This window comes from Mustelus asterias, chromosome 20 (genome assembly GCF_964213995.1).
Source record: "Mustelus asterias chromosome 20, sMusAst1.hap1.1, whole genome shotgun sequence".
NCBI classification, from domain to species: Eukaryota; Metazoa; Chordata; class Chondrichthyes; order Carcharhiniformes; family Triakidae; genus Mustelus; species Mustelus asterias.
The window spans coordinates 59,210,395-59,235,530 of NC_135820.1; the positions used below are offsets into that span (position 1 = coordinate 59,210,395).

Consider the following 25,136-nt stretch of genomic DNA (forward strand, 5'->3'; position numbering starts at 1 on the left):
GTGCCGATGCACTTATGATTTCTGTGTATGTACCATTCAGCCTTTATCTGTAGCCTGCCCTAGCAAATTGCTTATCTGAGTCCACGGTAACAGAATTCATGTGCAATCTCACACTGTGGGGACTATGCTACCCTTGCTTCCTGCTGGTCACTTGTTCCTGGTGTCTCAGCATGTACACATTGTACCTCTAAATTGTTCTTGTAAGTTGCGCAGTGTCAGCATCTCTGAATGGCTGCAAGTGTCATATTGAGTGATTGTGTTCTGAGTGATCGTATTTCTTCATCATCGTCTTCTTGCTTTTCCACCATTGCTTGGCCAGGTGGCAGTTTTATCTGAAAGGAGAAAGACACAACATAGTAGAGCAAAGTAAGAGTTGCAGGCTCAGACACCTGCAGTTTCTAAATCAGAATAGATTGTAGAATGACGGAAAAGTGGGATGTGAGGAGGATTAGGTGTGGGGATGCAATTAGCTTCAGTTCAGGATTCCAATTTTCTTGTTGGCCTCAGCAATGGGCACTCCAATGATGGTAAAGTGCCATCTCCTTCATGAGGGTAAGGACATGCAGCCACGCCATTTCCCTGCTGGTTAGCTCCTGTTGTTTCTGGCTGTGTGCTATCATGTATGACAAGAGAGGGAAATGTGTTAGTACATGTGGTGCATGGTTATGCATTTTGGATGATGAGGCTGTCATGATTGAATAGCTGGCAATGTGTGCAAACCCCAAAAATTATTTATGTGAGTCTTGCACTACTGAAGCAATTAATATGAGGCATAGTTTAAAGTTTATTTATTAGTGTCACAAGTAGGCTTACATTAACAGTACAATGAAGTTACTGTGAAAATCCCCTAGTCGCCACACTCTGGCACCTGTTTGGGTACACTGAGGAAGAATTTAGCATGGCCAATGCACCTAGCCAGCACATTTTTCGGACTGTGTGAGGAAACCGGAGCACCAGGAGGAAACTCACACAGACACAGGGAAAACGTGCAGACTCTGCACAGACCGTGACCCAAGCCGGGCCCCAGGCATTGTTGATTCTTAGAGACCGGTGGTAAGTAAGTGATAAGCGACTGCTGCATTGAGCAATGAATCTGCCTATTGTACAGTTGGTGGGATACGGCAATTGAAGATGCATTCACTGACCTTGACCACTCATATGAGGTCATTGAACTTTTTGCAGCACTGCACCATGTTCACGAGTCCTGACTCCTGGCATTGAGTGCCACAACTATCTGGGCCCACTGGCTTTTGAAAGTTTTTTTGAAGGGTCTCTTGGCTAACTTAAGGCCTTAACAGGGGCAATGGTGGGCTTCCCATCCGAGACTCTGCCCGCCTAGCGTGAAGTTGCTTCTGGGTTGGGGCAGGTGGGAAACAGAGGGAACCCTCCTGTTCATGCAGTTTTATGGACCTTCTCTCTGCACCACAACACCTGTCGGCGGAGCATAAAATTCAGGTCATGGTGATTTTTTGGGGCATCTTTGATCTTTATCTGTGGAAAATGTAGGCAAATTTTATATTTGCTAGGCTTCATTGCTCATTTGTGAAGTAATGTCATGTAGAATTTTATGAGTAAAACTAGCTGACTTTAGTGTTCATGTGCAACGTAATCGGTGTACATTTACATTAATGAGTGTTGGATGGTTGTTGTAAAGGGTGTAAGAATGGCTCGATCAAATGGATAATTTTTCAATTTGTGCATGACTGGCTCTCATGGTCACATTCCATTTCTGTATTAAGTAGAGATTATTTTATGTTTGAGTTGGAATGCTTTGTCGATTTAAGATTTGTAACATAAAGTCTTGTTTTGTGACTTTTGCCGGTCCAACTAAGAAATGTCATTTCAGTTCATTTTGAATTTAACGCACTCAATCCATATTTAAAGATTTAGGCCTAGCGTATATCTTATTACATTGCACTGGTTGAAGAAAGTAGAACACCTGAATGTGTCACACCTGGGTATGTCAGAAGTCGAGGTATTGCAGTTTAGAAACTGGCTAATGCCAACAGAGCACAGGAAACAATCTCAAGGCTGAAACGGATAATCCCAAAGTCCACTTGATATTGGGCTCTGGGACTCATTTACATCAAACCAGCAAGATGTAAATATATTCGTGACTTCCCCAGGTAGCTTACCAGTAAAGACCAGATGAATTTCAGGCCACTGAATCACTGATAGCAACTCTCAGATCCCTGTCAGAACAGCTGGTTAGACTGTATGCAGACTTTTTTTCCCTGAATGCTGCTGCCCCAACACCAACTGCATTCATCGTAAACCAAAATCAAAGTAAAATACTGTGGATGTTGGAGATCTGAAATAAAAACAGAAAGTTTTGGAAAAACTCAGCAGGTCTGGCAGCATCTGTGGAAAGGTGCAGGTGTTGAATGCTTCTTTCAACACCTATAATATATGCCTGGTAGTGTACTTTCAGCCCAAAATGCGGGCTGCACATGCCAGATTGAATGCTTTCACTATCTTGTTACACCTGCAAAGTGGGACACTGCATCATTGAATTCCAAGACCCACTTGTCCATCAACAAAACTTGGAGAATAACTGAATAGATCTCTGATTGACTAAATGTAAATATACCAAAAGCTTTTTGATTCAGTGAGTTACTGAAAGCAAATAAACAGCAATATTAAACTGAGCAGTCAAACCACATCATTTCTTTATGATGCCTATCATTATTGAACTGACAGATAGCATGCACCTTGCATATAATCTTTGGGACACAGATATACCACTCATCCCAACTGGTCTATCCTGGTGTTTATACTTCACGCTAGCCTCCTTCCACTGCAATTGTCTCTTCCCACCCTGCCCTCATATCTCTATGGCCTGCTCTCCAAGTATGCATCAGGCTTTCTCTAAAGTTGTCAGTGCTATTTGCTTCAACCACTCCATGTGGCAGCAAATTCCCCCTTCCATCTATACTTCGAGTAAATAAATTTATTCTAAATTCTTTGTGATCTGTAAGTTGCTATCTTATATTGGTCACTCTTTTTCAGGATTCTCCCATGAGTATGCTTTTTCCATGTCAAACCAATATAATTGTAAAGACAACTGTAAAGTCTGCTCTTCATTGTCCCTTTTCCAAAGAAACGAGCCTTAGTCTGCGCAGTCTTCCCTGTTGGGTTCGCATGCTGCTAATTCTGGTGTCTTAATTGTAAATCTTTTATGTATCATTCATTATTCTAATGCTCTGGGTGAGCTTAGGAAAGAAGTATAAAAGACAGTTCGGAAGGTAAAGTGAAGATAAAATAAATAATGAAAATATCCAATAGGCCCGTAAGTAACAAAAGGAGAATTAAGATAGCGATAGGATTATTAAGGGATGGCCAAGATAAACTCACGGGAGATATCACTAAAGTAAGAAGCAAGAAAGACATTAAGACTTTCATTTATATAGCATATTTCATGACTTCAGGATATCCCAAAACACTTTGCAACCAATGAATACTTTTGAAGTATAGTCACAGTTGTGCTGTAGTGATGTTGATTGAGAGATGAATATTGGCCAAGTCATCAGGGATAACTCCTCTGCTCTTCTTCAAGGAAGTGCCCTTGAATCTTTCATATCTAACTAAGAGGACAGACCAAATCTTTGATGGCTCATCTTCAAGGCAGCACCTATTAGTAGCACAGTACTGACACTGGAATGTTACTCTAGATTTTTGTGCCAGGGCACTAAAGTGGGACTCAAACCAACAACATTCTGATTCCCAAGTGAAAGTTTGACTCATTCAGCCACCGTTGACACTAAATGGCACAGATACAGAATAGCAGGAGGTAACCAGTCAAATCACTCAGGTAATTTTGGGAAGTTTCTTTCAGCCGTGATCTTTAATTTTTCATCTACTTGAAATTTCACTGGTCAAAGTAATAGTTTTATTTTCAGGAACCCAGAGACATTAAACTAAACAATAAAATGTTTTTCTTACTTAGATTTGCATATACAATGTAATAAATCTCACGGAAAATGTTTCTCTTCTGTTTTTGAGGGTTTCAATTACTGGGTTGGCATTGTTGCCCATTTCTTCTGTAAATACCTTTGTTCCTCCAAATTGGCTGCTATCCATGCCAGTCATGATAAATCTCCTCAATTTGCTAATTGCAAGTAAACATGCTAAAGTTACAACAGTGCAATCAGTTCCACTCTGCAGGAGCCCAACCCGAGTAAGAGTCATTCCAAATGTGTCTTAAATCATCTGCCAATTCCTCATTGTCTGGCCTATTTTAACCCCATCCAGAGTTATTCCTGGTCTATTCTGAAAGGTTGCTAGTCTGCACTGATCTGCCTCAAGTTATTTCTGGCCTGTTCAATATCATTTTGTCTTTCATGGAGGCCTCTGCAGGTCTGCCCGCAGTCAATCTGCCTGGAGCTGTAACCAAATCCTCCCCCTTACATTCCCGACCCACTCCTGCAAACCTAACTTCTTCATGCAGTTTTCTCACCATCTATTGCTCTTTTCAATTCCATATTGTTATTGCCAACTATACTATCATAGCTACTGTTGGCATGTGCAGTGGGAAATGTCAAAATAGCTGATGAGAAAGACACAGGTGAAGAAAATGCAGGTGAAAATGGTTTACAGCCAACCTGTTGAAACAGGCTAGAATTAACTCCACAGAGTGTGGACAGCATTGTAAAATGTTAATCCACTCAGCTGAAGTGGTTTACTTGCAACTTCAGGTGCTTCCGTTCCAAGTCTCTGATGACCTATCTGTTTGCTTCAACAGTCCACAGCTAAAAGCCTGCCTATCTCTAGTACCTCCCGCCTGTCCTTCTGCTCTGCCCATTCAGCCTAAGTGATTCCCAGCTCACCTGTCCAACCATCCATTCAAGGCACTTTTCAGCATACTAGTTTGTCTTAAGTGATCAGCATTCCACCTATTTATTCATTCCTGTGCCGTGAAAGATTCCGTACCTGTTTTCCTTAACTCATCATGAAAATCCTACATGAAATTTACTTGCATAGCCTATTCAAAATACAGTTATAAAACTTTTTACTCTTTTTACTCAGTGTTTGAATTCTAACAAAGTTATTTTATATTCTATTAATAAAGCCTGTAAGTCATCATATGTCTGTCCTCAAGAAAATCTAAAATTATGATTGAACGATGCACGAGTTGCACCAATTACCGAGAGCTATACTATAACATTTATAGAATGGATACACTGCAATCAAAGTATTGATTATCGCAGTAATACTTAATTTGTATAAAACAGTGGTTAGCATTGCTGCCTCAAAGTGCCAGGGACCCGGGTTCAATTCCAACCTTGGGTGACTGTGTGGGGTTTGCACGTTCTCCCTGTGTCTGCATGGGTTTCCTCCAGGTGCTCTGGTTTCATCCCATATTCCGAAAGGCGTGCTGGTTAGGCACATTGACCATGCTAAATTCGGTGTACCTAAACAAGTGCCGGAGTGTGGCAACTAGGGGATTTTCACACTAACTTAATTGCAATGTTAATGTAAGCCTACTTGTGACAATAATAAATAAACAAAAAAGTAACTGGAATTACGGGGATGGGGTGGGTGTGGAGTAAGATGCTCTTACGGAGAGTCGGTGCAGACTTGATGGGTCAGATGGCCCCCTTCTGCACTGTAGGGATTCTATTCTATGATAAAAAGAAAAAATATTTCACAAGTATAAGTCCTGTTGATACAAAGGAAGTTTAGGCCTGAATTTTCTGGGTCCTTTAGGAGCGGACTAGGAGGAGGGAAGCTATTGGTTTGGGGGGGCAGTGCCTGATGTTCCCTGTTGCCATGTTACTTTGCCATCGGCAGGAAAGGTAACAGATCAGTCACTTGCCAGGAGCCTAACTGAACTACTTAAGTGGTACCACCTCCATGGGCATTTAACCTGAGTCAGGGGAGCTGGCCACCAGGTAGCGAGATAGCCTTCTGGCTAATCCTCCTTTATGGGCACTCCATGCCCAATGACCTTAACTCCCCAACCCTTCCCTGATTGGCCCTGCACCCTCCAACCCAACTCATCTGTCTTCAAGGGCATGCTGTCATTGAGGGGCCCTCTCCCTGAACTGCTGGCTCAGCACTGGCCTTCTGAGCTTCAGGCCCTCTGAGTCAGCAGCCCTTGGCAGCAGGATTGTACAGCGACCCAGCAGTGACTTGTTAATTGCCCCCCCCCCCCCCCCCCACCCCCAATATGCCACCCCTGGTCCTGCCACCAGCAGAAGCAAGATCAACTCCTACTTTCGGTCCTGGGATATTTCAAAATCAGCCACAAAATTCAGCCCTAAATGTCCAAACTACAGAATGCTAGCATACGTTTTGAATAAATTTAATCTTATTTTCAAAATAATAAAACAGTTCTATTAACTTTTAAGTTCCATGTCAAAGAGTTATAAATTGAGACTACAAGTAAATTATTTTATTTGCAATCTACACCACCTAATAATTCCTCATCATAATGTGTTCTGTGAGTAGGCTATCATTGTATAGACAGTTATTCTTCTGAAAGATTTAGAGCCAGAATTTCTTTATTACTTTTTAATTGAACCTTTCCCCTTGAATACTAAATATCCCTTGAAATCTTCCACCAGGATTACAAACAAGTGGGTCTAGATCTAGAATCCCCATGTAACTGTGATCAGTTACTTATGGTTCAGACAGGAAACTGTTTTATTTCCTAACAGCCTTGCCTTTGACCAGCAATCCAGGCAACAGAGAAGAATGAAACTGTCACAATTAAGGAAAGCTCTGGCAAATGGCGGTTTTGAAGCTCAGTCACTTTCGTAACTAAGGCACTAGGGGTGGGAACCTGAGTATAGATTCAGAAGGAAGAGAAGGTAATAGAAGACAGAAAATTAATAAGAGAGTACAGAAAGTTGAGAAAGAAAGCCTAGAAATTAGATAAAAGAGCTGTTCCCTGGTCAGTGGTAAGTATTCAATGTAAGGAGTCTAGTGAATAAGGCAGATGAGCTGAGGGCATAGAAAGACATAGCTATTACTGAAACATGGTTTAAGAAGGAGCAGGAATGGGAGCTCAACACTCCTGGTTATATAGTTTTCAGATGGGATTAAGAGGGGGTTAAATGGAGGGGGGAGGGTTGTAATATCGGCTAATGAAACAATCACAGCTGTGAGAAGGGATGATATACTGGAAGGAGCATCATATTAAGCCATGTTGATTGAACTGAGGAACAAAAGAGGGACAATCACACTGCTTGGACTAAATTATAGATTCCAGCCAGTTAAGAAGGAGATAGCAGAGCAGAGCAGGAACAAAGGGGCAGTAATAATTGGGGACTTTATTATCTGGGATAATGAAGCCCCCAAGATTACCTGGGATAATTCAGTGTAAAAGGCACAGAATTATCAAAAGATGATCAAGAGAACCTTTTTAGCCGGTTTGTACCATGCCCAGCAAGACAGTTCTGGATTCTGTGTGTAGGGGGAAGAGGTGCCAGGAGAAGAACATTTTACTGTTAGTGATCATAATTCTGTTTGATTTAACATTGTAATGGAAAAGGATAAAGACAGACCATGAGTAAAAATTTGAAACTGGGAGAAGGCCAATTTGCCTCAGCTGAGATGTGATTTGGCAAAAGTGGACCTGACGGCATCAGAGCAGTGTGAGGCATTCAAGACGGAGCTAAATGTTCAGAACAAACATTTTCTCACAAAGAGAAAAGGTAGAACTCATAAATTTAGTCCCTCCACCACCATCCTTCTTTCCATGCAACTATGCTTTATCAACACTTAAAAATCAAGAGAGTAACTCAGGAAAGAGTAAGACCAGTTAGAGACCACAAAAATAACTTGTGTGGAGGTGGAAGATGTAGGCGTGGTTTTAATAAATATCTTGCAATATCTAACCTCACAAAAGAAAGGGACAAGATGGTTAAGGAGCAGGAATGTGAAATATTGGATGACCTAAACATAGTAAGAAAGGGAATATTAAGGGATTTAGCAACTTTGAAAAAAGTGGATAAATAACAAAGCCCAAATGAAATATATTCCAGGCAGCTGTAAGAAAGGGAACAAATAGTGGAGGTTCTCACCATGATTTTCCAATAATCTCTGCAAACGGACGTGGTGCCGGGGGACTGAAGAGATGCTGATGTTCTACCATTGTTTAAAAAGGGAGGAAGGAATATCCTGATATGACTCCAGGACTGTCAGCTGAACTGAGGTTGTAGGCAAATTATTGGAAAAAATTCTGAGACAGTATAAATTATAATTTAGAGATTAATCAAGGGCAGTCAGTTTATATAGTTTAAGGGGTGTTCATGCCTTACTAATTAGCCTGATTTTTTTGAGGGCATAACAAGAAGGGTCAATGAGTGTAGTGCATTTGATGTCGTCTGCATCAATTTTAACATGGCTATTGAGAAGATTCCACATGGCAGACTGACCAGAGAATTAAACACTCATGGGATAGAAGATAATGTGGCATGCTGGATAGAAATCTTTTAATTTGTTCATGAAATGTGGGCATTGCTGGCTAGGCCAACATTTATTGTCCATCCCTCATTGCCCTTGAGAGGGCTGCCTTTTTGAACCATTGCAGTCCAGGTGTTGAAGGTACACTCAGTTCTGTGAGGAAGTGGGTTTCCAGAATTTTGACCCAGCAACAGGGAACGAGTGCCAATATAGTTCCAAGTCAGGAAAGTGACTTGGAGGGGAACTTGCAAGTGATGGTGTTCCCATGCATCCTCTGCCCTTGTCTTTCTAGGTGGTAGAGGTCACGGGTTTGGAACATGATGTCGAAGGAGCCTTAATGAGTTGCTATAGTACATCTTGTAGATTGTACACATTGCTGCCAATTAGCATAAGTGGTGGAGGGAGTGAATGTTTAAAGTGATGTCAATCAAACAGGCTGCTTTGTCTTGGATGGTGTCAAACGTCTTGAGTGTTTCTGGAGCTGCATTCAGCCAGGCAAGTGAAGAGTATTCCATCATACTCCTGACTTGTGCCTTGTAGATGGTGGACAGGCTTTGGGGAGTCAGGAGGTGAGTTACTCCCCACAGAATTCCCAGCTTCTGATGCTACACAATGCCTCATGGATGCTCAGTTTTGAATTGTTGGTGCTGTTTGAAATCTCTTTCATTTAGCATGGTGGTCATGCAACTTAAATGTGAAGGTGGGACTTTGTCTCCACAAGGACTGTGCAGTGGTCACCCCTACCAATATTGTCATGGACAGATGCATCGGTGATAGGCAGATTTGTGAGGACACGGTTAAGTAGTTTGTTGAACTAATGGAGCAGTTTTGATAAACTGAGTAATCTTTTTATTCCATATTTATTTCTGTAAAATAAATATGTCCTGGAAAAAAATGCAAATAAAATTTTAGTTGTAATGAATGATGTGCTTTCGACAGAATTTTTTAATGCTGTTTGATTCTCTCCCTGCAGGATTTTTGGCTTTCCGGTGCATTACACAGATGTGTCAAATATGGGACGAGGAGCCCGACAAAAACTTCTTGGAAGGTCATGGAGTGTGCCTGTCATTCGCCACCTGTTTGCACCACTGAAAGATTACTTTGCCTGTGAATAACACAGTACAATCTGTGCCTTTCAGGAATATAAAGGTGCTTTCTTAGAGGATGATCAGTGGGAAAACAAATTCAGACTAGTTTTAACATATTAGTATACTGTGATACAAGAAATTTGAATGGCATTATTGTGAAGGTTGCATGCTGTACATTTATAATACTGTGGCCATTATTCACAGTCACAACTCAGGACAGGGTAGGTAGCAAACAAACCTACCATAGTTGTTTTAGCTTTTGTAATCTCATCTTTTATATGAAAGAAAAACAAAATTCCTACTTTTAGCTGTAGTTTTATTACTGTAGTGTGAAGTTTATACTTCACAGTTTTCTAGTGTACTTTTTAGACACTCATTTTATGGGATTTTAAGGGCTTTTAACTCTTAATGGTGCTATTGTCCACCTTTTAGATTTTCAACTTTCTAAAACCTAAAATAGTATTTTATTGTTATATGTATCTGTAGCTGGATTTTGGTAGATGAATAGTAAATCATAAAACTATTGATAGAAAAATAAACATAGTGCAGTTTAAAACCTATTGTTCAAAAATGTTGAAGTTGATGTTCTGTTTAAACAGTATTCCCGTATATAGTTACTTATAATGTGTATTTTCTTTCTGTAACCTGTTTATAAGTGTAGTCAGTAAATGATCATGACATGTTTTATTTGTTTATGTTTTGTACTTTAGCAAGGAGTGCAAATGTGTAAATGAGCAAAAAATATAAGATGGAAAACTGTATAAGTTTAAATCAAGGCAGTTTCTACTGGCAGCATATGCAGGACGCCTGCCGAAGCTAGGCGATCATTTTTCATCACAACTATTCTTACTCAGTCAAATTTACAATTGGAGAGATAGTTCATGTTTTATTGATAAAGTGATATTCTTGTTGCTGCTCCAAGTGCATCTTTAAAAATGTTTGTGCTGAAAAAGCACTGTGATTATACTAAGGTTGTAGCAAGCTAGTGCTTAGGAATTGTTTTAAAGATTCAATGAGAGAAAGTAAAATACAACTTTACTGTTAAAATGTAGATTTTATATTTTAGCACCATTCCTATAAGATTTTCCTACCTATTCTTTTACTGTGTTCAGAGTTGTTCAAGAGATTTGCTCCCTAGCCTCAAACATAGCTGCTGTTGAGCTATTTGCAAAGGGATATTTTCATTCTCCGGTTTCTTTTCTCCTCTGGTTGAGAAGCACTAGGGCTTTGCTCCACACCTACATGCACGGTAAACAACTCACAATGTGAAGTATCACAGCTGATAATGTGAATCTTGTCACTCTAGTTCAGTACATTAGTACATCAATTGACTGCAAAGGTATGCCAGTTTAGTATTTTCTTTAGCAATATATTGTATTGATCTTGTACATGACTACACTAGGAACTTTGTTCTATACAATTTCTTTCCCGTTTTATGTATTTCTAGTGAAATACATTGGGGTCAATATTGTATCAGTGTGGGGACTGGAGTGGATATTTTTATCAACTTAGAAACCCAGGATCAATTTGGAGCATTTCCAGGATTGGTTACAGATTTGAGGCACTCCCAGGTTAAGTAAAGGATGATATTCAGGAAAAAGATCCTTTCACTCTGATCCCACAATCTTTATTGACCCCAATATTAAAAACAAACTCCTGGCAGCACCAGTGTAAATTTTTCACTTCCCAACCTCTGTGTGTAAGGCTTGAAGTTTAATACCAATTTGTGTTTAATTGTGGGCAACTTTGTGCTGTGGGTTCTACTATAGTCACCATAGAATCCATACAGTGCAGAAGAGGCCATTTGCTCCAAGTCTGCACTGGCTCTCCAAATGAGCATCCCACCCATGCAATTTAATTCAGATTGCAAAATAATTACATTACTTTTTATTCTGTCAAACATCTGACAAGTGCCGTAACATTTAGTAAATGAAAATCCAGCATATTAGAAGAGAATTCAATCCAAATAATTATTTTACCGTAAATTCTCCCTCCTAAATTTGTAACTAATTGAGGAGTAGAGAAATAACCAATTCCTCTCAAGCATTACAAAAAATAGAAAACTGTACTCTCTATGGTCACTTACAGGAACCACAAATAGGCACTGGAAGAACTCTAAAGCTCCCTGACCTTTTCAGTGAATTTATCCAGGTAGTACCTTAGCCATGCAGTCCTGGAAGGTCTCAAATTAAATCTTTGGTACTGAATTAGTTTGTGTGAATTATACTAAGCAACTGGACCGCTGGTTTAGTGGTGGAAAAATTGGCCAGCATTCCTATTCTTGATTACAGTGAACCAATTCCTCCATGTCTGCACAAGTTGAGTGAGGACAGGATCAGGTTCTGCTGTGATTCCCACCTCTATTCATAGCCAAATAGCCTGCCAACACTCGTTGCTAAGCCTCACTTAGACAAGGTACTACGGAACCATACCTCAGAAAGGAGTCAACCATACATATAAATCAGGGAGAAAATTGCCAAGGCAAAAAAGCTACCAAAAAAAATTACTGGCCACAATTCTCCGGTCTCGCATGCCCCTCCGCTGCCAGTGAAAACAGAGAATTTGCTGTTTAGCCAAAACTCCATTCACAGCAATGGGACCGGAGAATTCCAGCTACAAGTGAGGTCAGAGAATTCTGGCCACTTTGTGTCCAGATGCTTATGTTTACCCTTTGAGTACTGGATTCTAACCTTTGAAAACAATTACAAGATATTATTATTGCTCTTGTGGAAAATGATTACATTTGTGTAGGTGAGAGGTACACATTGGGATTTTTGCCTCCAATTACATCCATTGAAATTTTCTCTCCTACCATCAGCAGATTCTTTGAAGCACTAAAGTTGGGTTGAACCAAAACAAAGTGGTGCAATGAGCAGCTAAATTATGGTACCAGTGATAATTGCAAATAAGACCATTGTCTTGCCTGAACAGTGTTCAAACAACAGTATTGAGTTAGTTTATCTTAGCTTGGATGCCTGCAAGACATTACAATTAGTCACAAGATCCCAGGGTTACAGAGATGAAAATCAGCCAGAGTTTCTGTCCCTGACTCATTTTAAAAAGTACGTGAGGACAGGACTGGGCTCAGATGTGTTGCAAAAGAGCTCCCTGGCCACTTGAGCAAAATTTTAAACATCACATTCCTAACTCCATTGGGATGATGAATGTGCTTCTTTAAATTAAAGGATTTTTTAACAATGTAATAAATGCAGCACCTGTTTTTACAGCATTCATGCATCATAAGATTCAGAGAAACTCAAAATTGAATATATTATATTTTAAAAATATATTATTGGTAAGGATCTGCATTTTACCTTTTTTAAATCCAATTTGAAAAGTATTAATATATTGCTCAAACAACTGCTCAGATGGTGGAAAACTTTCTAGTCTTGTATTTATCCTGTGACAATTTGGATTACGTTGTTCCACTGAGTTAAAAGGCCATGAGCAGTATTCATAATGTGCAAGCCATACATTGCAAAATCTCCATAAAAATTCACAGAAATAACTTTGTTACATGAATAGAATACTAGCTGAAACTTGCAATAAAAGCCTGTGGGACAAGCTATGTTTACGATCAAACAGCATCAAACTGGACATTTTGGAACTTTATCAGCAAGGCATTTATATCTCAGTCAGAAGGCAGAATTTCAAGGCTTTGTTTTTTTCTTTATATGTGGTTAACAAAAATTCTTTTCTTTATATGTGGTTAACAAAAATCAATCACAAAATTGGTAAGCAGGTTAAGCAAGAATGAACACACAACATTGGCCTGTGATGAGCTGTCATCACTAATTTTTTCCCCAATTCTGAAAACTCTTTTGAGTTATCCCTTCATGGAACTCAGAGCACTTTTCCATTGTTACAAACAGTTTATTGTTACCATGACATTTTTAAGTCATTAACATTAGCATCTACAAAAATCAGATTTTTAAAATGTAAACACATACAGATTTAGAGTATGTTCTGTTTAGAGATATTGCAGAATGTGACTATATTAAAACAGCACACCATAGTTTTCTTAGTAGATGAAACTAAGAATCACCTATTGTTGCAACTCCTAAAATGGTGACATTAGTGTGTGCATTTTAATGCATAAGCTACACAAAAAGATAAATGGAACTGATTCCACAGTACTTGAACTTATCTCTCCACACTTTGTTGATTTCAAGTCAACACTGTTTACAATATATAGCATTTATAATATGGTGCAGCTACTGTACATGGAATCATTTCTATCTCATGGTTTCTTTCAAATGAGCCATCCTACAAAAATATAGTGATGACCCACAAGAAAACACTTCAAAATTGTGATTACTTTATACAAATATCTCCATGGGTTTTTGTTTTAAACATATACAAAAAAATTCCATTGTGAAATGTGTGAGTATGAAAATGTTGTTTTGGCATGTATCACTATCATTTCAATGTATGGCAAAGGGGATTTAACTGTATCTCTTGTATGTGAGCTTAAAGAGGTACAATTGTAGCACTGCTTGTTTACAATAAATGATTTTCCCCTTTTGTTATGTCTGCTTTTAACATCCACTAAGTTGTTTGCAATAGTTCACATCAAGATTTGAGAAAATCAAAGAGCGCACAAACTGCAGCATCACATTCAGTGAGTTAGTTATGTTAAAACAAAAATTTAACTTTTTTTGCACCATGTGAACAAATAGAACCAAACTGAAGCTCAGAGTTGACATTTTCACAGCGATCTGGAACATCTGATTTGAGCAAGGAAAGTGTTGAATGATAGTTTGCAAGCACAACATGCTGCCATTAAATCCTTCTTTTTGCTAGGGCTGCTAACCTTTTCAGAATAAATCGATCCATATTATAGCACCTTAATTCAAATTTGGAAAAGAAAATGTATGGACAACTTTGTTCATAGTAATATCTGGCTATAATTTTCTTTGAGTCAGAGCCATTTATGGCACAGAGGGAGGCCATTCGGCCCATTGAGTCCATGCTGTTCCCTGAACAATTCAGCCAGTCCCACTCTCGATCCTCGTAGTCCTACAAGTTTATTTCCTTCAGATGCCCATCCAACTTCTTTTTCATCTCATTGATTACTTCTGCTTCAACCACAATGAGTTCTAGGTCACCATTCACTGCATAAAATAATTCTTCCTCACATTCCCTCTTAATTCCAAAATCCTAAATTTGTGTCCTTGTACCAACAGAGTTTTTCCTTGTCTACCTTCTCGAAGCCTATGTACATCTCTAACAAATCTTCCCTGAATCTCCATTGTTTGGAGAAGAATCCCTGCCTTTGCAACCTCTCCGTGTAACTAAAACCTCTTCATCTCCAAAACTATTCTGGTAAACCTACTCTGCACCCTCTCAATGACCTTCACATCTTTCCTAAAGTGTCGTGACCAGAACAGTATGTATATCTCTAGTTGGGGTCTAACCAAAGCTTTTTAAATGCTCAGCATAATTTGCCTGCTTTTGTACTCAAAACTTCTCTTTATGAACCCTAGGATCCCATATGCTTTGCTAACCACTTTCGTATCTGTACTTGCACCCACAAAGATTTAGGCATCTACATTCCCAGCTCCCTATGTCCCTCAACACTCTTTAGAATTGTGCCACTAAGGTTTTATTGCCTGTCCCTATCCCTTCTGCTAAAATGCATCACCTGCACACCTTTGTATTGAAATCCAACTATCACGCACCTGCCCATTCTACAAGCCCATCTATGTCCTGTTGCAAGTGACTCATATCATCCTCACTGTAGAAGTACTGGGTTGCAATGATGGGCCATTCTTTCTCATATTTTGTTCAGTTGTCCACGATGTTTTCGATGAACACGAATGGATCAATGCAATAAAGTCCCTGTGCTATTCTGCTATCTCCTGACACTATGTAGAAGTACTGGGTTGCAATGACTGGCGACCAAGGAATAGAACAATAAAGGATTATTGAGTACTCTGAGCATGCTGTGTCAGCCTGTGCTCCAGGGAGTGCTCCTGACATGTAACTCCTTTTATACCTGTGTCATCCCAGGATCCACATCGTCCGCATTTAAGTTGGGAAAACTGGTAATACTAAGGTGTAACAGTCTATGAGAACAATCATTGGATGCAAATTATTTACAAGATATACAAAATTTAACAGGTAACAACACATAATTGTTTACACTGTGCAAAACTCTGATTGGGCTGTTGCAGCTGATGCATAGCCTATCGCGTCTCCTCATCCCCCTTGTCCCTTTTATTTAAAAAAATGGAGGTCAGTTGTATACAAGTTCATGACATAGTCCTGGAACCTTGTATTTGGCTTACTCATGTACCCTGAGTATATTATTGTGCCAGTTGGCTGTGCTGGAAATGCTCCCGGGTAGGTGCCCTCAGTGTGGATGGCATCAGGTGTCCCTGCAGTGTGCCCAGTGGCTGCAGGGTACATCCTCCCAACATTTACCCTGTTTCAATCATTTCACCTCTCATTCTTCTGGACTCCAAGAAATACAAACCCAACCTGTTTAATCTTTCCTTGTATAGCAGCACCTCTGTACCTGGGCTCATTCTAGTAAACCTCCTTTGTACTGCCTCCAATCATAACATATCTTTCCTTAAATAAGAGGACTAAAACTGTACACTATTTTAAATGTGGCCTCACTAGTACCTTGTACAGTTGCAGCAACACCTTCTATATCCCAGCCACTTTGAAATAAAAACCAACATTCAATTTGCCTTCCCTATTTGCTTCTGCACCTGTATGCTAGCTTTCTAGGTTTCATGAATTAGGACCCCCAAGTCCCTTTTTTTCCAGTTTTCTGTTGCCTTTCTCTATTTAAATAATAATTCCCTTTCTCACTCTTTCTTCTAAAGTCAACAATCTCATATTTCTCACATTGAATTCCATTTGCCAATTTTCTGCCCACTCAATTAATCTGTTCTCCTTACAACCTGCAGAACAGGGGGTGTGCGGGGGAAGATGTGCTTGGTGGTGGCATCATGCTGGAGTTGGCAGAAATTGCAGAGGATGATCCTTTCAATGAAGAAGAAGGTGGGATGAAAACTGAGAACAAGAGGGTCTCTGTCATTGTTCTTGGAGGGGCAGGGTGAGTGTAGAGGTGCAGGAGCTGGGTCAGACATGGTTTAGTCAACCGCAATGGAAATCTCAGGACCACATACTCAGTGCAATCTCTCGCAATCTTCTTGGTGAGGGTGCCAAACGCACATTTTTTTTGCTAGGATTTTTAGAGTCATGTTTTGGGGAGCTCAGTTGGTTGGACAGCTGGTTTGTGATTCAGAGCGATGCTAGTAGCTCAGGTTCAATTCCCCTACTGGCTGAGGTTATTCATGAAGGCCTTGCCTTCGCAACCTTGTCCCTTGCCTGACACGTGGTGATCCTCAGGTTAAATTACCACCAGTCAGCTCTTTGAGGGCAGCCTATGGTCATCTGAGACTATGGTGACTTTACCTTTAGGACTGAGTAGATTCACCAAAATATTTTTGTCCGTAGTATTAAATGCGTGTCTATCCAATATGATGTTCTTTACTGATATGCATATATGCTTGAACATTTTTCGCAATATCCCGGGTCCTCCTCCTCTTCCTCCGATTGAAAAAAATTTCAAATTTCTCACTGGCCTCAGAGCCTGCTAAGTTTAATGAAGTGTACATCTGTACCATCTTGAATTTGTCTGATAGACTAGCACTGCTGTAGATATTTTTGGAGGCACGGTGGCACAGTGATTAGCACTGCTGCCTTACAGTGCCAGGGACCCAGGTTCGATTCTCGGCTAGGGTCACTTGTGTAGAGTTTGCACATTCTCCCTTGTCTGTGTGGATTTCCTTCAGGTGCTCCGGTTTCCTCCCACAGTCCAAAGATGTGCGGGTTAGGTGGATTGACAATGCTAAATTGCCCCTTAGTGTCAGGGGGACTAGCTAAGATAAATGCATGGGATTATGAGGATAGGGCTTGGGTGGGATTGTGATCGGTGTAGACTCAATGGACTGAATGGCCTCCTTCTAAATGTAGAATTCTATGATTCTTGCGCAAATTTTGTCCAACTGCACACGATGTTTTCATCGAACATAAGTGGGTTGATGCAGCAAGGTCCCTGTCCATTCTGCCAACTCCTGAGACAATCTAGAAGAACTGGGTTGCAATTAAGGTTTATTGAATATTCTGAGCAGCTCTTGTATGCTATGTGACTGCCGGGAAGAACTCCCATGCTCCAGCCAGATGATCCCTTTTGTACCCATGTTATCTCAGTGTCCACATGACCACCCAATCTGCACTCACTGTTTGCCATTCCTCCAAGGTTGGCATCATCAGAAAATTTTGAAATTCTACTCCATACTCCAAGATCCAAGCCATTTATGTACAGCAAAAAAAAACAATGCTCATAGCACCGACCCTTGGGGAACATCACTGTCTGCCACCCTCTCATCCAAAAACAACTATCTACCAAAACTTGCCACTTTCTTTCTTTAAACCAATTTTCAAATCCAGTTGCATACTGACCATCCTACTCCAAGTAGCCTAAATCCTGTTAACCTTATGTGGTTTTTAAGCTCAGGGACAATAGATATTAGAAGTTTGCAAACATATTATTTAACACCACAATACTATTGAGGTTTAGGAATGTTACTTTTTTAAATAATGTATAGTATTTTTCTGTAGTTACAATCCAAACATTTGTTTTTTTCATCACATGGCTGATCAGCAATCTCTCCCACTTTTATTGCCTGCCATTGTTAGGATTTACAAGTTGATATTCAATCTTTGTGGCTATGTTATGAACACACCTTCCTTGGCCATCAAGTCCTGGAGTAGGACTTGAACCTGGAGCTTCTGGCTCAAAGGCAGGGACACTACTCACTGCATCACAAGACCTCCCAAATGCAGTTAGGAATTAATAATAAATGCTGGCTGTCAGTGATGCCTACATCATGTAAATAAATAAAAGGAACTGATTCTTGTTTCTCTCTTTCTGAACCTTCCAATCACCTCTACCCGCAACTTCCCCCTCCCCCAATTAATTTAACTTCCTCTGGCCTTTTGCATATCCCTGTTTTATTTGCTTTCAGATGCTGAAGTCCTATGTTCCAGGATCCCTAAACTCTTCTATCTTCCCACCTCACTCGCCTCTTTGTTAAGAATCTCTTTAAAATTCACCTTTTTAACCATGTTTTGGTTACCCCTCTTATTATTTCCTTCTTTACTTTGTATGTATTTTTGATTACACCTCTGAAATATTTTGGGGAGTTTTACCGCTTTAATTGGTCTACATAAATACAAATTGTTGCTGTTATAGGTTGCAAAAGTTTGAGCAGGGACCAAAACAGGGTGGCTTCAATCTTGGCTGCAGGAGCACAGTTTCAGCTACAGGGTATAAATCAAGCCTTTTTGGCCACAATTCAATTCTGTGGCTACCAAACTCAGATTGATAGCACAGTATATTTACAGCTATACAAGTCGATAAAACATTACTTTTAAAAATGTGTTCAGCTAGGAATTCATCTGTAAGTGGTACTAATGTTTTGTTGAATGGATTTATCGAGCAACATATGCTGCAAAAGGATAAGATTGGCATATGTCTTTAATATCAAATACTGTTCAAATAATATATTTGAAAAATATTTTCATCCTATTTATTACTGTTTTTGTCTCTTTCAAAGGAAAAACATTTTAGCTTCTGGCAATCGACAACACAATGAGATTTGACACCATTGTCTAGTGTTATTGGATGTTTGCTGATAACTAGGGATGCCAATGCTGCCAGAGCTGTGGAATTATTTATTCCAGGTCATTGCAACTCAGTAGCTTGAGTATTATAAAGGACAAATTCCCTTAACAGAGTAATTAAAATAAATGCAAACCACTCACAAACTACTATGGTGTTGTTTCTCTATGTTAGGTTTAGACCTGAAAAGTTGGCATCCACAATTTTGACTGAAGTTAAAAGCGCTGAATAATTCAGATGTGTCACCATTTATCAGAAGTCTACAAAGCTTGTTTCTCAGTTCTTCCTAAATTAATCTGGAACTTACCATGGTGACTCTGTACTGCCTGAAACAGATCTCAGTAAGCTACATACAAATTAGGAACAGGATTTGGTCAATCAGCCCTTTGAGCCCGCTCCGCCATTTAACAGGATCAAGATTGATCAGACTGTAACCTCCCACCTACTTCCGAACCTTTCAGTCCCTTATTTTATCGTGAACCCTCCCATTTCTGCATGGAACACATTCAAGACCCTGCTTCGACTGCCTTTTCAGGAAGAGAGTTCTAACAAATTACTACCCTCTCAGAGAACAAACTTTCTTCTCATCTGTTTTAAATAGAAAATCTCTTATATTTAAACAGTGACCCCTATTTCTCGATTGTCCCAAAACAGGAAGCATCCTCCTCACATTCACCCTGTCAAGCTCTCTCAGAATCTTGGTCAAAAGATTGCAGCACTCTGAAAGCTCGTGCTACCAAATAAACCTGTTGGACTTTAACCTGGTGTTGTGAGATTTCTTACTGTGCCTATCCCAGTCCAATAACGGCATCTCCACATCAGATTTATTCTGAGGCTGCTAGCTTTTTACCTCTGGATTGCTGGCATCCTGCATGGTCTGGAGACTGTGATATGAGTGTGCTGGACTGGTGTTTAAGACATTTGAACCTAACAACTGACGGCAGGTGGACAAATCTGTTGCCAGGTGACTTGAAAGAGAACCCATTTGTGCATAATGAGGATGCATTAATTCTGCAATAATTGGATGTAATAATTTTGCACAACTATTCATTGATTGTTTGCTGCTATGAGCTCTGGAAGCTGGCTCTTGCTCGTTCTGTTTCTCCTTGGCTTCTTAACATCCCCTTTGACTTGCTTCTCTATTTCTTCCTTCTAATATTGTTCCCTTTGCAGGACAATGTTGTGGAAAATTCACAATATCATGATAAATCTGGTTGGTCCTCTTAGAGATATACTAAAGGAATCCTCTGGATCTATCCAGGCAGCAAGATCTCTGCTTTCAAAGGACATTAATGTGTTCCCCAAACTATTTCCCATTGCGATGGCATTTTAATACCTGAAAATGCCCCATCAATCTACTCTTGATTATTAACAGAATGATGGAAGGGGTTGTTGACAGTGCTATCAAGTTGCACTCACTGATGAAACACTCTATACTTTCTTGGATGAATGTAGTTCCAACAACACTCAAAAAGCTCAACACCATCCTGGACAAAGCAGCCCATTTGATTGGCACTCCATACACCACCTTAAATATTCACTCCCTCAACCACCGATGCATAGTGGCAGCAGTGTGTAACATGTACAAGATGCACTACACAACTCACCAAGCCGCCTTCCAAACCTGCAAACTTCACCACCTAGAAGGACTAGAGCAACAGAGGTATGGGAACACCACCAGCGACAAGCCACACACCATCCTGATTTGGACAAAATCACATCCCTTTAATATCACTAGATCAAAATCCTGGAACTCCCTTCCTAACACTAATACCAACATTGTACCTAAAGCACATGGGCTGCAGTGGCTCAAGAAGGCAACTCACCACCCCCCTTCTCTAAGGCAATTAAGGATGGGCTATACTTATCTAATCAGTGATGCCACATCCCATGAAAGAATAAAAAAATGAAAACCTGTGTTTTAAAGCACTGTGTAAAAGTTTTATTATTTTATGAGCTCATGTAGGTTTTAGCTAAGCTTGCATATTCCCCGATGACAGAAGACTCCCATTGACACATTGTAATAGTTCCTCTCCACACACACACATCTTCCAAACACCTCCACCCTCCACACATGCCCTCTTCCCAACAGCCCTCATCCCAACCCCCATTCCCTCAGTCATAGCATCCCCTCTCCCTAAACACCCCACCCCCGACTCGCTCATTCTCCCCTTCACCCCCTTAATTCTAATTGCCAGTGTTTGTGAACCAGGGTCGCCACAGGCAGACAGAAAGGGAGACATAATAAAGCTTGAAGCCACAATTTACCTTCCCAGTTCAGACACTAGACTATCCATTTTTCCTGCAGGCAAGGAGTGATTGCGTTACTCATGCTGTCTCTGTCTGCGCCAAGTCACATACAAACATCCTGTGCCCATTTAAACTCACCACCGAAAATGTTTTTTGATGTTAGAAGATGCTTGGGTCCACGGACCTCCCTATGCTGCTTGACAACATAACCCACTAGGTCCAAGGCTGTCCTGCCAGAGTTTCTAGACTGGACAGTCTCCTCGCCATTGCTACCTTGGAGGAGGGTAAAATGATGCATCATGACGAATGTTGAGAAACCCGACACAGACATGTACATGACATATGGTCACACATCAGCTACACATTCAAGGAGCAGAATCCCTTCCTGTTGAGTGTGTGCAATCAATGATGTCCTGGATAAGTGAAAAGCCTGAAATTCGAGCAAATCCCACAGTTATTTTCTCTTGTTTTGCTGCATCTATTGGAAATGTGATAAATTGGTTGCACTTTTTGAAGAGGGCATCTGTGACCTTTCCATGTGATATTGCAGAGTAAATTACCTGTTGGAATCTGGACTGTCCTGGAGATGAAGAAATTGAGGGCTCCAGCTATAGACAGTGATGTACATGACCTGCTTCCCTGCAGTTGGTATTGCAGCAGATGATGTGGTTCCATGACAGTTTCCTTGGACTTACTTAAGCTGAGGTAGGAAAATATATTGCAGATCCTATCCTGCTCTGTCCTCTTCTCCCAATGTGTACGCATCTTTGCTTTCTTCTTTCTTGCTTCTGTCTTTTCTTCATCCTAAAGCTCAGGAGGTAGCCTATTTTTCATCAGCAGTGGGCTATAGCCCCTGCACAGTCTAAAGTCAGTTGTCCTCATGTTTTGCAAGCAGTAATAAGGCCACAATCGTCAGAATGGCCTACAAACTCATTAGAACATAGAACATAGAACAGTACAGCACAGAACAGGCCCTTCGGCCCACGATGTTGTGCCGACCTTCATCTGAAACCAAGATCAAGCTATCCCACTCCCTACCATCCTGGTGTGCTCCATGTGCCTATCCAATAACCGCTTAAATGTTCCTAAAATGTCTGACTCCACTATCACTGCAGGCAGTCCATTCCACACCCCAACCACTCTCTGCGTGAAGAACCTACCTCTGATATCCTTCCTATATCTCCCACCATGAACCCTATAGTTATGCCCCCTCGTAATAGCTCCATCCACCCGAGGAAATAGTCTTTGAACGTTCACTCGATCTATACCCCCTTCATCATTTTATAAACCTCTATTAAGTCTCCCCTCAATCTCCTCCGCTCCAGAGAGAACAGCCCCAGCTCCCTCAACCTTTCCTCATAAGACCGACACTCCAAACCAGGCAGCATCCTGGTATATCTCCTCTGCACTCTTTCCAGCGCTTCCACATCCTTCTTATAGTGAGGTGACCAGAACTGCACGCAATATTCCAAATGCGGTCTCACCAAGGTCCTGTACAGTTGCAGCATAACCCCACGGCTCTTAAACTCCAACCCCCTGTTAATAAAAGCGAACACACTATATGCCTTCTTCACAGCTCTATCCACTTGAGTGGCAACCTTTAGAGATCTGTGGATATGGACCCCAAGATCTCTCTGTTCCTCCACAGTCTTCAGAACCCTACCTTTGACCCTGTAATCCACATTTAAATTAGTCCTACCAAAATGAATCACCTCACATTTATCAGGGTTAAACTCCATTTGCCATTTTTCAGCCCAGCTTTGCATCCTATCTATGTCTCTTTGCAGCCTACAACACCCCTCCACCTCATCCACTACTCCACCAATCTTGGTGTCATCAGCAAATTTACTGATCCACCCTTCAGCCCCCTCCTCTAAGTCATTAATAAAAATCACAAAGAGCAGAGGACCAAGCACCGATCCCTGCGGCACTCCGCTAGCAACCTGCCTCCAGTCCGAAAATTTTCCATCCACCACCACCCTCTGTCTTCGATCAGACAGCCAGTTACCTATCCAATCGGCCAACTTTCCCTCTATCCCACACCTCTTTACTTTCATCATAAGCCGACCATGGGGGACCTTATCAAACGCCTTACTAAAATCCATGTATATGACATCAACCGCCCTACCTTCATCAACACACCTAGTTACCTCCTCAAAAAATTCTATCAAATTTGTGAGGCACGATTTGCCCTTCACAAATCCGTGCTGACTATCCCGGATTAATCCGCATCTTTCTAAATGGTCGTAAATCCCATCCCTAAGGACCTTTTCCATCAATTTACCAACCACCGAAGTCAGACTAACCGGTCTATAATTACCAGGGTCATTTCTATTCCCTTTCTTAAACAGAGGAACAACATTTGCCACTCTCCAGTCCTCTGGCACCATCCCCGTGGACAGCGAGGACCCAAAGATCAAAGCCAAAGGCTCTGCAATCTCATCCCTCGCCTCCCAAAGAATCCTAGGATACATTTCATCAGGCCCAGGGGACTTATCGACCTTCAGTTTATTCAAAACTGCCAATACATCCTCCCTCCGAACATCTATTTCCTCCAGCCTATTAGCCTGTAACACCTTCTCTTCCTGAAAAACATGGCCCCTCTCCTTGGTGAACACTGAAGAAAAGTATTCATTCATCACCTCGCCTATCTCTACTGATTCCATACACAAGTTCCCACCACTGTCCTTGACCGGCCCTAACCTCACCCTGGTCATTCTTTTATTCCTCACATAAGAGTAAAAAGCCTTGGGGTTTTCCTTGATCCGACCCGCCAAGGACTTCTCATGTCCCCTCCTAGCTCTCCTCAGCCCCTTTTTCAGCTCGTTCCTTGCTAACTTGTAACCCTCAGTCGAGCCATCTGAACCTTGTTTCCTCATCCCTACATAAGCTTCCCTCTTCCTTTTCACAAGACATTCCACCTCTTTTGTGAACCACGGTTCCCTCACTCGGCCATTTCCTCCCTGCCTGACAGGGACATACCTATCAAGGACACCCAGTATTTGTTCCTTGAAAAAGTTCCACTTTTCATCAGTGCCTTTCCCTGACAGTTTCTGTTCCCATCTTATGCCCCCTAATTCTTGCCTAATCGCATCATAATTACCTCTCCCCCAATTGTAAGCCTTGCCCTGCCGTCCGGCCCTATCCCTCTCCATTGCAATAACAAAAGACACCGAATTGTGGTCACTATCTTCAAAGTTCTCTCCCACAACCAAATCTAACACTTGGCCCGGTTCATTTCCCAGTACCAAATCCAATGTGGCCTCACCTCTTGTCGGCCTATCCACATATTGTGTCAGGAAACCCTCCTGCACACACTGCACAAAAAGTGCCCCATCCAAACTATTTGACCTACAAAGGTTCCAATCAATATTTGGAAAGTTAAAGTCCCCCATGACAACTACCCTGTGACCCCCACACGTATCCATAATCTGCTTAGCAATTTCTTCCTCCACATCTCTATTACTATTTGGGGGCCTATAGTAAACTCCTAGCAACGTGACCGCTCCTTTCCTGTTTCTAACTGCAGCCCATATTACCTCAGTGTGCATATCCCCCTCAAAGTGCTTTTCCGCAGCCGTTAAACTATCCTTGATTAACAATGCTACTCCTCCACCTCTTTTACCAGCTTCCCTACACTTACTGAAACATCTATACCCCGGAACGTCCAACAACCATTCCTGTCC

General features: G+C 41.0%; 1 protein-coding gene across 1 annotated transcript in view; it reads left to right on the plus strand.

Moving 5' to 3' along the window:
- dnmt3bb.1 (DNA (cytosine-5-)-methyltransferase 3 beta, duplicate b.1) overlaps positions 1–11,547 on the plus strand; it is a 233,427-nt gene extending 221,880 nt beyond the window's left edge. The window contains exon 22 of the mRNA XM_078236641.1: positions 9,383–11,547. Coding sequence (XP_078092767.1) covers positions 9,383–9,524 — 142 coding nt within the window. The 3' untranslated portion in view covers positions 9,525–11,547. The remainder of the gene's footprint in view (positions 1–9,382) is intronic.
- The last annotated feature ends 13,589 nt before the right edge of the window (positions 11,548–25,136 follow it).